This window comes from Streptopelia decaocto (assembly GCF_964273445.1).
Source record: "Streptopelia decaocto genome assembly, chromosome: 1".
In the NCBI taxonomy this organism is placed as follows: domain Eukaryota; kingdom Metazoa; phylum Chordata; class Aves; order Columbiformes; family Columbidae; genus Streptopelia; species Streptopelia decaocto.
Genome location: NC_138663.1, coordinates 187,026,527 through 187,043,762, shown reverse-complemented (window position 1 = coordinate 187,043,762; position 17,236 = coordinate 187,026,527). Strand labels below are relative to the sequence as shown.

General features: G+C 34.1%; 1 protein-coding gene across 2 annotated transcripts in view; it reads left to right on the top strand.

Moving 5' to 3' along the window:
• The window catches only part of NBEA (neurobeachin), a 490,666-nt gene that overhangs the window by 143,740 nt on the left and 329,690 nt on the right, over window positions 1-17,236 (top strand). For both annotated transcript variants that reach the window (XM_082063608.1, XM_082063609.1), the window contains exons 14-22: window positions 3,285-3,364; window positions 4,199-4,261; window positions 4,370-4,467; window positions 6,746-6,838; window positions 9,832-9,940; window positions 11,956-12,037; window positions 12,396-12,519; window positions 12,844-13,036; window positions 13,342-14,361. In XM_082063608.1, coding sequence (XP_081919734.1) covers window positions 3,285-3,364; window positions 4,199-4,261; window positions 4,370-4,467; window positions 6,746-6,838; window positions 9,832-9,940; window positions 11,956-12,037; window positions 12,396-12,519; window positions 12,844-13,036; window positions 13,342-14,361 — 1,862 coding nt within the window. The remainder of the gene's footprint in view (window positions 1-3,284; window positions 3,365-4,198; window positions 4,262-4,369; window positions 4,468-6,745; window positions 6,839-9,831; window positions 9,941-11,955; window positions 12,038-12,395; window positions 12,520-12,843; window positions 13,037-13,341; window positions 14,362-17,236) is intronic.

The following is a 17,236-nucleotide window of genomic DNA, read 5'->3' as shown; positions in this document are numbered from 1 at the left end:
AACATTTTCGGCGTCCAGCATTTTTGAACATGAACTAATTAAGTAGGAATTATGAAAATTATTATAAGGAGAAAGTAACTATAGTTCTTGTGAACAGAAGTTTTGCAGACTTGTTTCAAGGGCCGTGTTAGAGTGGAACTCGTTTCTCATTAGCTTTGCAACAGCAAGTAGGTCCTTCTGTGATCCACATAACATGTGATGTTATTTATGCATGTATGGAGATGAGATTCAACTCTCCATATCATGTTTTAGTAATTTAAGAAATAGAAAAATTGTGAATTGTGCTGTTTACACATAAAAAAGCCAGGTGGAAGAATGTCAAATTTGCTTGCTTGTAGAACTGATAACACATTTTATTTATAAAGACAGGATTAGAAATATCTATTTTTGTTATTCAAAGCTCCCAATCAGTTTTTGACACCAGTACTGATTGTACTTTGTGAATGTGTTTACTTATTCCCTCTTAATTAGTTCTGGTTTATGCCCCTATAATTGCTTTGTGCTGCAAGGATGAATTGGATAAATTTTTTCATTTATTTTTCTCCGGTTGAAACGGGCTAACTCTCATTATGAGTGTATACTAAAAAAAATCTGATGCAAATCATGTTCTATCTGCAATGAATACATACATAAAGAATCTAAAAGCAGGAAATGATTTTGTGATTCATCTTGGTGTGGGATAGGGGAGGCATCCTTTCTCATTGGCAATTAACAAGAACATTGCTTTTTTTTTTTATACTAGAGACTTAGAGCTGCTGTAGCAGACCTTAAAAGAATTGTCTTTGTTGTTGATTTGGTTTGGGTTTGGTTTTAGTCTTTAGCAGTGCAGTTTATCTGTTTCTGAGTGGTGGTGACACCAAATTGTCCAGATCCAGTGATGGGCACAAAGATTAATAGAGAGTAAAGTGTTTCAGTGTTTGAGTTGAAAAACAAGATTTACTTGTCTCTCTTTGCCTCAGTATATGTATGTATGATATATATTTTTAAATAATAGAATAAATTATACCATTGTTTGGTCAATAATGCATATTTTAAAGTAAATCATCAACTAGTAATCAAGCAAAAAAGTGTGATGACATAACAGTTATAGTGGAAAATCCTTTTTATGTAGTTTTGCCATTCCCAGATTAATTCCATTCAATCTGTGTCAGATGACTGTTGCATTACTGTTGCTGCAGTCTACTATTTGTAGCAAGCGACTGGTTATGTAGCCTCTAGTTTTTCCAACCCTTTATTTTTTTTTTGGCGGGGCACTACTGGTCCTCTTTTAATTTTTTTAGATTGATAGTCTTTTGGGCAGAGGCTGTCCCCTTTTACTGATTCTAATGCAATGAATCCTGAAGACACAATCGAAATACTAGGAATGAGTAGTACTGGAGGACTGAAGGATAAAGTATCATTTCACCTGCTTGACATATAACCTGCAAGCAACAACTCCTTTTGTATCTTCTGCGTGTTGAAGAACCCTTTTCAGGGTTCTCGCACATCTCCAGAGAAACTAGTGGGTGTGTGAATAAGAAATATTAAACTCAGATATCTTTGAACATGTTCCTGGTTAATTTAGGGTAGCTCTTTTTTAATCCTTCCATAAAATTTCTGTTACCAAAATCCATTGTCCTAGTGTTCTGCTTTTTCTTTCTATAATTACCATCTTCCAGAAAAGACAAAATATCTCAGTTTTTAGGCCTAGTGTTCAGATATTGTCATGGTGTAGGAGGAAAGACAGTGTGCAAAGAAACAGATTTCTGTGATGCAGTTAGAGTTGAATCTGCATTTGAATTAGGGAAAAAAATAGCTGTTGGCTAGAAGCACACCATTGCCATAAAAACACATGGAATATTTAATGTAGTTGCAGCTAGTACCAAAAGAATCCAACTTACTTCTGTTTTTACAATGGGAAATAGATGTTTCATAGTGCCATTAGAATGTATGGATATAAACCTGTTCCTTTATCTTTAAAGCCTATATGATAGGTTTTTTTACAACAGTATCCTTACTGTTTTTACACATGATGGTGCGGGGATGTTGAGATTTATTTGTGTCTTTCTGGAAAGTACCCATTTCTCCTGTTTCCATGCTGAAACAGGGAGGAAAACTTGAGAGGATTAACCATTCTTTTTGTTCCTGATAGTCAAACAAATAAAACTTACCTTCAGGTTTGCCCTTGTTCAGTCTTGAATTGCTGTGTGCAGAGCAGGGGCTTCACTTCTAAGAGTGGCACCGGAGACTATAAAAAAATCTTCATTAAAAAGTTGCATTCTTCTGGATTGGAAATAATATGGAAACACAGAACATTATTGAGCTTTCATATGTTTATCAGCATACTATGAAATGGTTGATGAATTTATTTTCACTGTGCAAAATTTAAGATTACAACACACACTGTTTGAAAAGTAGGAACTTAACAAAGGAATTTCCAGTTCAACCTGAACTATTTATGAAAGGGGACAATGTAAAATACAGTAGAGCAAGGTCCAAGTGAATATGGTTATTTGAGCTCTGTTTCATATTCAATTTTTTAGATACTTCTGTTTTCCTAATATACTTCCTCAAGCACAACTGTTTAAAGTATTATGGATTAGAGTGTTGGTTTTTTTTCTGGTTGAAATTTAATATTTATTCAGATGGTAGCTTCTCTTTGGTTAAACAGCTTCTTTCTACTACAGGTAAGTGCAACTGCTAATATTTCATTAATCCTTCCTTTGTTGGATTTCACTCAGATGGTATTTAACATACTGACTTAGTTATTCCAAGTTGTTGTCACATACTTTAGGTGAGATTCAGACCCTTTTACACGTCCACAGTATTGCTTCTACTAGTAGTTTAAATTCCCAGTGTTTTCAGTGGAATTCAACTTGGTGTAATCAACAGAATAATTTTGATCTTGAATTTGGCACTGACGTTAGGGTGGTTAAGTAAATCTAATCGATAGAGTAGTTGCTTATAGTGGGAATGGAAACTGCTAGCTTATATGAAGACCCCTACAGATCATATATTTTAATTGGTGTGAGTCTAGACCTGTTAACTACCTTTCATCTTGCTATGTCTTTGTTTAAAAAAATAAATATATATGGATTTCTTTTTTTCAAAATGAAACCACTTAAATATAATGGTATTGTAAAATGTGATTCTGAAAGGTTATAAATGATATCATTTGCAAATATGTACTCTTATATAATGAATAGAATACTATAACTGTTATGGGAACTGTGATTTCCTTAAGAAGCTTCAGTCAGTAAAGGAATTATTTTATATTTAAATGTGGTATATTTTGCTTCTTCCAGATGGTCCTCGGCCCTCACAGAAAGAAATCATATCACTAAGGGCATTTATGCTTCTGTTTTTGAAACAACTTATATTGAAGGTAAAAATTCCAGATGGAAAACATTGAGATCTGTTACATGCATGTAATAGGATTTTTCATAGTAGTAAATATGTAATACCTGTCAGATATTGTATCTGTTTCTGTTTAATTTTAATGTCCATGCACATACTCGTAATCAACATAAAGGTAGTAGATCTATACAATATTTCTTATTTACCTCATCAAACTATGCCATATATATTTTATTAAATGTATTTGCAGAAATAGTATATGGCACTCTAGAATCTTTCAGGAATCTGGGCTTTTTTTTTATATGATTGTAAATGCTTGCATGATCAAACCAAAAAGGTAATGGCAGTTGTAAATTCAGTTATTGCTTTATCCTTTTTGTGTGTGTGTGTTTGATTGCTGTTGTTGGTTGGTTTTTTGGGTGTGATGGGTTTTGTTGTTGTTGTTTTGTCATTTGTTTTTATTTCCTGCCACTGGTTGGAATGGTCTAGGACTCTGTTACAGCTGAACACTAGTCTTTGAGGTATAATCTGCTATTTAAGGCTACACTGAAAATCAGTATTTTCTGGCCTGGCTTATACCTCCTGTTTTTTTCTGGTTAAGTCAGGGACTGGAGGAGTGGCAGCAGTAGTTTATAGCATCTGGAGGCCCACACTGTAAAAGTCTCTCCTAGCAGGAATAGAGGGCTGACTTCGTGTTGGTTTGAATAGCCAATGAAGTGAAAGAGAGAATTTTCTTTGAGTTCAAATAGGAAAAAATTGTAGGATTATTTGACTTGATCCAAGTTTTTGTTGAACCAAACTTAAAGAATGTGTTTTCTCTGAGTAATGCCCCTCTGTTTTTTGTTTTTTTTTTTTTTTTTAGGATCGAGGAGTGAAAGAAGATGAACTACAGAGCATATTAAATTACTTATTAACGATGCATGAGGTACATTTTTGTAATTACCTATCTTTTACTGTAACCAATTGTACCAGCTCTATGGGAAGCCTGTTGTCAAGGTTAGTTTGTAGAATAACATTGATGCTTGTCACACAGGATGAAAATATTCATGATGTACTGCAGCTGCTAGTGGCACTGATGTCCGAACATCCAGCATCCATGATACCTGCCTTTGATCAGAGAAATGGGATACGGTAAGATAGTGAAGTGAGAAAATATCTTAAAAGTAGTTCCACTATCATCACTCTCCAGATTGCTTCTTTTTCACATAAATATCACACTTGCTGATCGTTCAAACTGCAATTTTATTAACTTGGGCTGTATTTTTTGTCAAAACCAGAGTGTTTTTGATAGCTCAGAGGAAAAAATCTTCCACTTAAGGTTATCATTATGATACTTGAAGGTAAATGTACTGTCGTACTTGCTTCTCAATCTCAAATAGATTGTATAATCTTTAATATATTTAATAGAATATATAATTCAAATAGAATATAAAGATGAATCAAAAAGCCAAGTGTTTATCTTAGAATAATTTTACATATTCTGCCTTCAGATTTTTAACATAATCTGGAGTGAAGCAGAGGTAAACAAGAGAAATCATACCCTAACTTCTCAAATTCTTTCTGAAAAGATTAAGAAAACTTTCTGTAGAATTCATATGTTCATCTATTTGACAGTAAAACTAATAACTGACAGTTCCCAGAGAAATGTTTGGGTTTTTTTTGTTTTCTTAGGCCTAATGTGGTAATGCAGCTTTTTTCAGAGATGAATAATTTTCATGTTAATAATTTAATATTTACTATATAATTTTATTTTGTGCCATTCTGAAAATACTTCAGAAAATTCAAGGGGCTTATATAATGGGCATGGGGTGAAATCTACTATCTAATAAATTAAGTTTTGCCAAAATATTAAGGTCTTCATACAGATACTTGCATGGTCATTCAAAGAGTTTTAGATACCAATTGAAGACTCATTGTACTCATGATTAGGACTTTGTTTTCTGCCTATAGTTGTCTGTATTCAGACAGAATTCCCCTCCTGACACAACAAAGCATAAAACTGATCTAGAGGATTTGTGGTACCAATATTAAAATTCTTTGGTGCAGTCTCTGTGTTTAAAAGTCTGTGCTGAACAAGTGGAGAGAATGTGCAGAACTGCAACATTTATGCATTCAAAAAAAAAAAAGCCTTACATAGCATTAGGGGTTCATCTGCTTATGTTATCAGAAGACAGAAGCCTCAGAGGTCACTTGAAAATGGAGGAGGTCCTTTCAAAAGTGGAAGATATTGTCTACTAAAGCACTCTTTAGTGGAGAAAGACTAAGAAGAATGGGTAAAAGCTGAAGCTCAGCTAATTCAAATGGGAAAGTAAAATATAAATTTAAAAATTTTTTGAAGAACAGTCCAGTGGGAGGCTAATATTTTCTGTATTTTGATGCTGTTAAATCAAGGCTGGTTTCCTTTCTGAAAGACTGTAGACTTTTCACAGAAACCAATAATATCAATTAAATAAGTAATAAGCTAAATTAGTTAAATGTTGAGGGCTTTTTTATCCAGGATTTAAAACCAGAGTGTTTATTTTTCATTCTGTTCCAAATGTTGATGCAATGAGGATGCAGCTTTGTAAGTGTACATGGGATTCTGTTATAGAATCAGAGAATGGTTTTGGTTGGAAAAGACCTTTAAGATGATCAAGTCAAACCATTAACCTAACACTGCCAAGTGCAGCACTAAACCATGTTCCTAAGTGTCATATCTACATGTGACTCAACCACTTCCCTGGGAAGCCTGTTCCAATGCCTCACAACCCTTTCTGTGAAGAATTTTTCCTAATATCCAATCTAAACCTCTCCTGATACAACTTGAGGCCATTTCGTCTCGTCTTGTTACCTGGTAGAAGAGACCAACAACCACCTTGCTACAACCTCCTTTCAGGTAGTTGTAGACAGTGATAAGGTCTTCCCTCAGCCTCCTTTTCTCCAGGCTAACATTTGTGAAACATATTGCTGTGTTTTACTTTTGATAATGAGATTACAGTATGAATACCCTGTGATTAGATGCAGGTACCCTGTCCTGTGTAGGGGTTTTAAGAATGAAAAGAGATTTTCAGTAGCTTCCAGGTATTGTAAGAAACTCCAGGGTGTGCTCCAATCTGCTTCTCTTGTCTTAAGCTACAGCTGCTCTGGCTGTTCTTTATCTGATTGTTCCAAGGTAGAATTATAAGATAAGATTGTTGCCTTCTGTCATAAAACTTTCAACTGAGCCAAAAGACATGTCTGTAACCTAAAGAATTCATAATCAAATTTTCATGCTGTTCTTGGTGCTTTCAGTATATCTTTCCATTTTGTGTCAATTGCTTTTTTTGTAGTTTTATTTATCAAGAAATATCACTCTTCAGTGAAATACAATCTATGTGATGTTTAGTAATAAACCGAAAAAAAACTTGTTGTGTTTCTTTTTCTTTTTTAGAGTAATTTATAAGTTATTGGCTTCCAAAAGTGAGAGTATATGGGTGCAAGCTTTGAAGGTGCTTGGATATTTTCTTAAACACTTGGGTCATAAGTAAGTCTAGTTTTAAAATTTTTGTAGTGGTGAATTTAAGTTCACAATTCTTCTTGTCATGATTACTGTATATTCTTTGACAGTCTTTAGAAACTATGTAAGATAGAATTTTTAGGTTTTCTGATTAATAATTTGCACACTTTGTGACCTTTATACACTGGGATAAAATTAATTTTCCAGTTAACTTCTTACTGAGATGGTGATTAAAAAGATACAATGATTGTCTAACAAATGGAATTCAAGTCTTAAAACAATTGAAAAAAAAACATTTCAAAAATACTTTTTATAAATGTATATTGCATGTTCAGTTACTGGCAACAGGAAACATGAGTGGCATCAAAAGTTTGTTGCTGGAATTTTCGTTGTCATTGCAATAAAAGTTTCAGGGCAGTACTTTTAAAAATAGCTTTAATATGATGGGAAAATGGAAACAGAAGAATATGTTATTCACATGGGAAAGTTTCAGAAGGAAAAGCAAACAGACTAAGTAAATGGTCATGACAAAAGGCTGGAACTACATACCTCTATGCAAGAAACATTTGCATATAAAATGCGGCAGTAAGAAACATTCACATTTAAAAAGAACTGGTGTCACAAAATAGATGTACTTAATCTCATCTTCCATATTTTGATGTTAAGAAAGAACTAAAAAGCCTGATGTGCCACTCACTTTTCCCCTTTTACATGCAATGTTTAGCTTCCTGCTGGGGTTGACCCAGAACAATATTCCAGTGGGAGACTCTGCGGTGCAAGAATTTGCAGTGTCCTTCACTAGAAACTTCATCGTGTAAAACCTCCTCAGAAGGGAAAGGAGCTGGGAGTCTAGCCAGAGTGCGGGATTGCTAGACACGCTTTTCTCAGTAAGATCAATAAAGTCTGACTGTATAATTGAGAGACAGTTAGCTGAGAATATGCTCCCAGATGGGATTTTTCTTTTTGAATCCAGCAAGCCAAATAGTTTTCAGGGAATTAATAAAGCAAATTGATAGTCCACTCAAGAATCTCCAAGGGCTTTTCAAACATTACCTACTAAGAATCATTCACATTGATAGAAGTTGGATTAAGTAAGATACAGAAGCCTAGTTGTGTCCACATAAGTACATTTGTTTAAAATATTTATTGCTTATCCAGTAAATCAAGTAGCAAACTCTGTCAGAGGAACATGACAGAAAAAGAAGTGTCATTTTTCAGAAGCTGAAAATTCATTTCCCACTCCTTAGCTTCTACTTCTTATTTTGGATATGTCAGTGTAGTTTCAATTGTTGAGTGAAAGTAAGTACTTATCACCAAGTTTACTTCATTTTTCATGTAACTGAAGTGACTGAAATCCACTTGAATATTCTTCATAACTTTTGAAGTTTGTTTCTTTGGTTTTAATTTTCAGACCTCTGGATATCTATAAACATCCACATATTATGTAGATTTCAGCAAGTAAAAATGCTCCCCCCCATTTTCATATCTTACAACTAGTGCTTGTGAGGTGTGCCTATTTGCATACATACATATGTGTGCATAAAAACGATTTTATTAAATTGTGGTCAACTACAAAATTCTTAGTGATTATAAAATTATAAAACACTTTAATTCCTGTTTCACAGCACAGGAAACAAGCATTGTGTATTAATACACTAAAGTGCATAAAGAGATGTTTTAATGCAATTTATGAAATCTGAAGCAATACATTATTAACACCAAGTGTGTAGGTACAAAACCAATTACCATTGCTGTAGTTCATATACATTCAACGCAGGTCAAGCAGTAGAGTGGAGGTAATTGATTCTTCAGAGAAGTGACCAATAATGTGTTAGATGAGAGCCTGAATAACTTAATTGATTTTTATTTGTGATCCCTGATGATAGACTACCTTGTCTAGCCTGAAGAGCTGGCAAAATCTTGTTCTTTGCCTTCTCTGCCATCTTTGATTCTTTCTATGCCACCACTGAAATCATAGTCTATTATTTACATTTGGGTTTTATCTACATGTTTAAACCTTCCAATCAATTTTCACTTCCGTGTGCAACATCACAGCTCACAAGGTTCACTACCTGTAGTTTTTCCTCATGAGTAACCTGTGAACTTGCTTCTGTGGACAGAAGAGTATACAATGTTACAAGTTGTTGCCTCTCTCGTTTGTGGTTATTTGAAGATTATAATGTAATGTATTAATTTTAAAAGTTCTAGAATGAATCTATGTAATTTAAGGCTGTGGTATTATCATCAGTAATCATGAAAAGGGAATTTCTTAGCTTTTGAATACATAAATTTTTTCAGAAAATTTACTGTATCTTATATTTTTCTGCTGCTTGAATATAGATTAGTAATTAGTTTGAATAATATTTATTTAATATTCATGACAGTAATAGATAAACTTAGTGATGCAATTTATGACAATTACTCTATTTATTATGTTATATCCAGTTTTGAAAGAGTAGTGTTTTGGGACAGGTAGAATACACTGATGTGAGCTTCTTTCTTCTCTGCTTTTCAAGATTTGAGTAGATTTTTGTCCTAGCTGTAAAATTTGCTTTAATCACTTGGAATTTCATAACTTTTCAGGACTTTATTTCCTTTGCGTCGTAACATATGTTATTCCATGATAGAATTGTTTTTGTCTGCATGAGAGAATGCCATGTAAATAGAATGGCAGTACTGATAAATCTGTCAGTATTTATGTTGGCAGATCTAGGGTTGGATTGTCCTGAGTCCTTGAGAGAGTGACAAAAGATAAGTTCTGCACTGTTCACATTTTAGCCAGCCTGTGAACCTCTTGAATTCTCTCAGCCTGAGTAAGACAGAAAGGTTTTCCTTTGTCTTTTTCACTGTGAAAATCATGGAGGGTGAGAATTACAATTGCATTCATATTGGGAAAGATCTTAAATTTTTTGTATAAATTCAAAATATCAAAATATTTGGCTTTGGGGCTTTTTTTTTGCATTTACTTAAAATGTTGAGTATGCTTGGCAATTTCCTAATGTTTATATTTTTTCTTCCAGGCGAAAGGTGGAAATAATGCATACTCACAGTCTTTTCACGCTTCTCGGAGAACGGTTGATGCTGCATACAAATACAGTGACTGTTACAACCTATAACACTCTTTATGAGGTACAAATTATTAAACATAGAGATTGGCATCTCTGTTGTAAAAATTATGACTTAATTATAATAAATTGTGACTGTGTGCTTTACAGTATTCTGATCTCAAGACTTTTGAGAAAATTTTAGATAGAAATTTTAAGAAAGCAAGTCTGGTTCAGAAAGTATTTTGCCATGCTTTGGATATTTCTATGAACAATGTCATTCCTTGTACATAGTCTCTATAAAACTTTCCACTTACAGCATTACAAAGGCTGATGGAAGACATTCTGATGTTCATCACTTTCAACAACAACAAAAAGGCCTCCAATTGCTCTCACTCCTCCATTGTTTGCTTGTTTCCATTGAAATGGAAAGTACTGGAGCCAAAGAGATACCTTTTTTTCTTTTTCTGAGCCATTCCTTTCAAGTTTACAAAATTTGGAGAAGTGCTGCTTTTAACTAGTTTTGCTGATAGTGTACCAAAATGATAACTGAACATGACCACTTTTATGAAACAGATACTGCTCAAGGCAAGTGAATGCGACCTCAAAACATTCAACTACCAATTTCTTGTAGAAACTCCAGTTTTAATGATGAAAAATTTTATTAAAGCAGAATGCTGTAAATGTCAGGTTGGTCAAAACCTATGTACTCATGCCTGCAAATGCATAAAGATCACATCCAATTTTCAGTTATTTTAAAAACGGTGACTTAGAATTGAATCTTTTGCAATTTCTGAGGATCTTATGCAGGAGAAAGACTTTTTTTTTTTTATTTGGTCATAAAGAGGTGAAATGGCTAGATACTTAGGACTGGTTCTAGAAAGACTGGAAGATTAAAGGAGTGGTTGGTATTTGGGATTCTGAGTCAGAGTGATGTAGAAAATGTTCTCCTGTGATTGTAAAACCTAAACATCATCTGTTTGCTAATGACTTACTCAGATGTCAAGTTCTTTTTTTATTGCACATGTCCTGTGTTATTTGACCATTTTGGTCTCATAGTCTAAATGTCCCTGCATTCAGATTTCTGAGAGATTCTGTGATTGGTATTCCCAGAAAATACATGACTCAGTGACAAAATTAAAGTGCTACTTGAATCCAGCATCCTCAGATATTTACATATGAAAAAAATAACTAGAGGAGGAGAAAAAGGAGTTAAGTGCCATAAGTACAAAAGATTTACGGAGGAACTAATGTAGATATTTTCCATGTTCTCTTATAGAAAGCAGAGGCATATTTGCTTTCTGTTTTAAATACCAATGTGTAAAGACCTATTCAAAGATATTATGTTTAAAACTAGCTTTAATTTGATTATTAATTAATGGATTAGCTAAAGTTCTGCTTTAAAATAAATAAGAATCACTGATGAAATTATTCTATTTTGAAATATATTTGCTTTAATATACTTCCAGAGAATCCCATGTTAATATTGTTAATTTTTTATCTTGTTCTTAAAAATAAAGTTGCAAACATACAACAGGTGAAGGGTATCCCAGCATGAAAGATCTGGAATGTTGCCTCAATACAAATTAACTAGTTCGTCAGGTACAATTCATGAAACAGTAGAATGATCTCTCTTGTTTGTTATGTGAAGCCCCAGGATTATTCCTATGGAATGCTGCCTGTGACCGTTCCTCTTTCCCAGCTGGAGAAAACCAAACCCACTTTTAAGAATTGTTGGGTTTGGTTATGGATGGAATGTATGAGAATAACTTTTGATGTATAATGCTTATGGAAGAATTTTTAATCTGTGAGTGTGTAACACTATGAGGAATATGAATGAAATATCTTTAAACCACAATTATTGTATATTTAATAAGCTTACTAAAAATTTTATTAACCAGCCACTTTGCAACCATTAAAATCTTGATCCTTGTGTAGAGGAATTGCTCATTTCCATTCTTCAAGAATAAAAAATTTTCAGAAAAATGTTTTATATGAAGTTACAATGTGGTAAGTGTACTTAACAAATTTTAAAATAAACAAAGAAATGCTGCAACACTTAATTAAAAATGGTAAAATGAAATTAATATTCTGTTTCAGATTTTGACAGAACAAGTGTGCACTCAAGTTGTTCATAAACCACACCCGGAGCCAGATTCGACAGTGAAAATTCAGAATCCAAGTAAGGACAATATATTATGTTTGTATGATAAATCCTAGAGGTTTTGTATGGTTCTATGACAAAACCTAGTGGCTGTGGTGTTTTTTGAAAGAATATGGTTCAGGAAGCAAGAACAATTCGTCTGTCTCAAATACATATGGGTTTCAGTTACTACTTTCATTAGTATCTGTCAGCAGGTTTTGGTGGGTTTTCTTGTTGTTTGGTTTTTTTTGTGGTGGTGGTGGTTGGTTTTTTGTGTGTTTTTTTTTTTTGTTTTGTTTTGTTTTTTGTTTTTTGTTTGTTTGTTTGTTTGTGGGTTTTTTTGTTTGTTTTTTAATGCAGTTAAAATGTGTTACGTATCTATTTTATTCTTTCAAAGTGATTCTTAAGGTGGTGGCAACACTGTTAAAAAACTCCACGCCAAGTGCAGAGCTGATGGAAGTTCGACGTTTGTTCTTATCTGACATGATAAAGCTCTTTAGTAACAGCCGTGAAAACAGAAGGTATGTCACTACAAATAGTATTTTCTCATCCTTAATGTGTGGGTAGTAGCAATCTGTTATACTCCATATAGAGTTTTATACTGTATATTAAATGGAATATATAGAAAATAGATGTCATAGGTTTTTTTTTTTAGTTCACCAACTAATATTGGGTTCTTCTGTTTAGAATATACTTAAAATTTTTATTAATCCCCAAGTATTTTTAAGTTTCTTTGTACTATTGGATTGGTGTTCAGAGGAAATGTTCCTCCTATTTTAACCATCATAATGTTAAAATAAAGAAGTTCTCTTTGGATATATTTTGACCTAATTATTTCACTTTAGATGTTTACTTCAGTGTTCAGTGTGGCAGGACTGGATGTTTTCTCTGGGATACATTAACCCTAAGAACTCTGAAGAGCAGAAGATCACAGAGATGGTTTACAACATTTTCCGTATTCTCTTGTATCATGCAATAAAATATGAATGGGGAGGCTGGAGAGTGTGGGTGGATACTCTTTCTATAGCTCATTCCAAGGTAAGAAATGACTCGTGCATGGGTTTTAAATTCTGGTAACTCCCCCAAAGGCACTGGCACTACAGTAAAAGATGTAAAGTGATTTAGTGCCATCTGGTGGCTACCTCCATAATGGCAAGGTGGCATTTCTTTGTCGTTGTCCTAGGTCCTTTGCTGTGAAACAATTTGTAAGCAATATGTGGTATGTTGTTAAGATTCTTGTTAGTTTTTGTCCAAGTTCATGGATATTCATTCATCCATATCGATATTCATCATTCTTTCATGGATAGGCATTCATCCCTGTAATCTGTTCTTTTCTTTTAAAGGTCACATATGAGGCACACAAGGAGTATCTAGCAAAAATGTATGAAGAGTATCAAAGGCAAGAGGAAGAAAATATTAAGAAGGGGAAGAAGGGGAATGTGAGCACTATCTCAGGTCTTTCCTCTCAGACAACAGGAGCAAAAGGTGGAATGGAAATTCGAGAGATAGAAGACCTTTCACAAAGTCAAAGTCCAGAAAGTGAAACGGATTACCCTGTCAGTACAGATACAAGGGACTTGCTCATGGCTACAAAGGTGCCAGATGATGTGCTTGGAAGTGCTGAGAGACCAGGAGGAGGAGTGCATGTGGAAGTTCACGACCTTTTAGTTGACATAAAAGCTGAAAAGGTAGAAGCTACTGAAGTAAAGCTTGATGATATGGATTTATCACCAGAGACACTGGTAACTGGAGAAAATGGTGCACTTGTAGAAGTTGAATCTCTTCTAGATAATGTGTATAGTGCTGCTGTTGAGAAGCTCCAAAACAATGTTCATGGAAGCGTGGGTATTATTAAGAAGAATGAGGAAAAAGATAATGGTCCGTTAATAACTCTGGCTGATGAGAAAGATGAACCTTCTACTAACAGTACCTCATTTCTCTTTGATAAAATACCTAGTCAAGAGGAAAAACTTCTACCTGAACTTTCAAGTAATCACATTTCTATTCCAAATGTGCAAGAAACGCAGATGCATCTTGGTGTAAATGATGATTTGGGATTGCTTGCACATATGACGGGTAGTGTAGATATAACATGTGCTTCAAGTATAATAGAGGACAAGGAGTTCAAGATTCACACAACTTCAGATGGAATGAGTAGCATTTCTGAGAGAGAATTGGCTTCATCATCTAAAGGATTAGAATATGCTGAAATGACTGCAACAACTCTTGAAACAGAATCTTCTGGTAGCAAAACTGTACCTAGTGTTGATGGAGGAAGTATAATATCAGATACAGAAAGATCTGATGATGGTAAGGAAGCAGGAAAGGAGATACGAAAGATCCAGACAACTACCACAACCCAGGTAGGTTTCAGGTGCAGTAGCCATGTATGTGTTCGATGTAATCACTGTTTGTTGCTGCTGGGTGAATTAATAGTATGAAATCTGAGAGATGTTTGAAGTATATTTCTTTAATTAGATAAAAGACGTCCATCCCCCAAGCCTATTTGCTTTGAAAATGTCATAATGTGTAAGGATTGTGAAGGCTGTCGTGTCAGTATAGAAAATACGTATTGCAATTGTGGATGCTTTAGTTTAAAAAACTTAGATAAGAGTATCTGTCATCCATTTTCCTTAGTTCTTCTGGACAGATCAACTGATACTCTTAGAACTCTGCTGTAGATTTTCTTTTTAGTATGTCTTAAGATTAGAAATACCTATATTTTACTATGAAATATACACTGAAGTGTTTTTTACTGGTGCTGTGCCTTTCTCAGAGTGTAGTCTTACATCACTTCACTACCCTGTCTTTCTTCCTGTACAGGAATGCTGGCATAAATAATCTCTGGTTTTGATTCTAACATAAGCAAAGGAATGGCTTAGGGATAACAGAAGAAAAACTGCTACTTTATTTCCAGACCAGAGATGATTAATAAAAGAAGTATCTACTTTCTTCTTGGAGATCCTTTCTTGTCTAGGTCTGCCTCCAAAAAATTCTGAGAAATTACTGGGTTTTGTGAGAGCCATTGCATTCTGAAACTGGGAAGGCCAGGGCAGAAGTCTACCCTTTGAAAGAATTTGTACTCTGTATACATAGCAAAATATAGGATCACTTTGAACTTTTGAAGGACAGGATTAATTTCCCCAGTGGCATTGTTCAGAGACTGTAGCACATAAACAAAGGTTGCTTTTTAGCATGTTATCAGGTGAATTAATTGATTACCTTCAGACTTTACTGGTTGACTATATATCCAGTATGTACACCAGTATTTGTCTTCTAGGAGGCTTCCTGAAACTATGGAAGAATAGCCAAACAAAGATTGCAAAAGTTGCTCTGTCTGGTACTGTGTAGTGTTTAGCAAGTTGTCAGAAGAAAGACTTTCAGAGTTACACTCAAGTACACTCAAAGTAGATGTCATCTAATGAAAGACCACAGATCAGCCTGCCTTCTTTGTTCTTCAGGGAGACAACACTTTCAGAAAACCTCCAGTGAATGGACATTTTAATTTATATAAACCATCTATGGTTTCCAAAACAGATACTTTCCCTTAAACAAACAAACAAAAAACAATTACTCAAACCAGTGGGTTCTGACATACAGAAGGAATGCTCTTTTCTAAGTCTCTCTTCTCTGGTAAGAGCCTCTGTTTTGAAGAGAAAAGTGAGTGGAGCTTTTGCATTCCCTAGGCAGGTATTGTAAGAAAAGTTTGGGGTTCTCTTGTAAGTATTTTTTTCAAAACTATGAAAATACTCAGAAGATTAGGGACAGCCTATCAAGCATTCTGTAGGAATCCTTATATTTAAAAGCATTGCATGTAATAAAGAATAAGCCCTGAAAGCTCTTGATAGGAATAGTGTATTTATGAGTATCAGTTGCCAAACACCTTATTTTAAATCTTAAAATTAAGACATGGAAACTGATGAATGGAATGAATGGAGGACAGCAAGAAAAAGGAGCAGTCAGGGTTTATTTTGAAATGTGGATATTTATTTAAAGGGTAAAAGATGGGTGAAATGCTAATATTCACTTGCTATGTACATATATGCACCCATAAACACAGTGAATTGGTAAGGTAAATCTTTATTGAAAAAATTTGTACTGTCTACTGTAGAGAAGTCACACTGTTGGTGTGACTTTGGGACTTCTTTGTTCTTTAACCTCTTTCCTTGATGAATTTCACCTGAAACAGTTGCATTATAAAAAAATAAATTCCTCAAGCCTACAGTTATTTGTTAGGATTTAAATGATACATAAGTCTAAATGAACTTTTATCAGATCACTGTAAGACAGGAGAAACAAAATGTTTTTCAAATGTTTTGCTCATAGCTCCTCACAAAATTCCTAACATAACATTTAAATCTGCAAATTATCTATGAACTTTGTACTCTTCATGAGTACTTAAATTACTGTTATTTCCCACTAAAATAAATGAAAAACTACAACAAACTGATTTAAGTCTGTAGCCATTAATATATCTTTTAAATAATTTTCTTAAAAACAATATAAACTGTGTAAACACTAGAATTGTTACAATCTTCTAACATCTTCTTTGGGTGTTTTGAAATACCTTGTGAACTGTAAGCTGTCCATAGTTAAATCTTTTCTGTTTCAATAAGTTAACCTTAATAGAAAAGGTGGAAATATGTATTAAATAAAACATAAATCAGTAATTATTGTTTTCATGAGTAAAGAGCAATGTTAATTTTAACACATCTACAGTAGAGCTGGAGGTTGGAGTTTTGATGGCAGCATGCGTGGGAACTGCCACGTTAGATTTGATCTCTTTGAGATGACTGAAAACCCTTGAAAATGACTTAAAGACTGGCCACCTAAGTACAGATTGTTGGGTTTCATGGTGGTTTATGCGATGCACATCAAAGCCCATTCTTGCAAATTCAGTGTTATTGGCTAGATAAAAGCTCTCCTGTTGTGTTACGGTTATGATACCATTACTGCTGCTGACATGACAACTATAATACCTGTAGTTGTACCCAAAAGAGAACAAATGGTAGTGAATGAAGTTGCTAACCTCAAGTTCTCTAAAAGCAGATCTACAGCCAGCTCTCCACCTTACCAGTTAGAAGTGAGCTGTCTTTTGTTCAAATGAACTGAAGGGAAGCAACAAACAGCACAACAAAGTAGAGATGGGGATTCCTGCTTGCTTCTAAGAAGAGTTAATGCCTTTATCAATAGTAGATCAAATATTGAAGAATATAAAATTAACTTTTTTATAGTGCC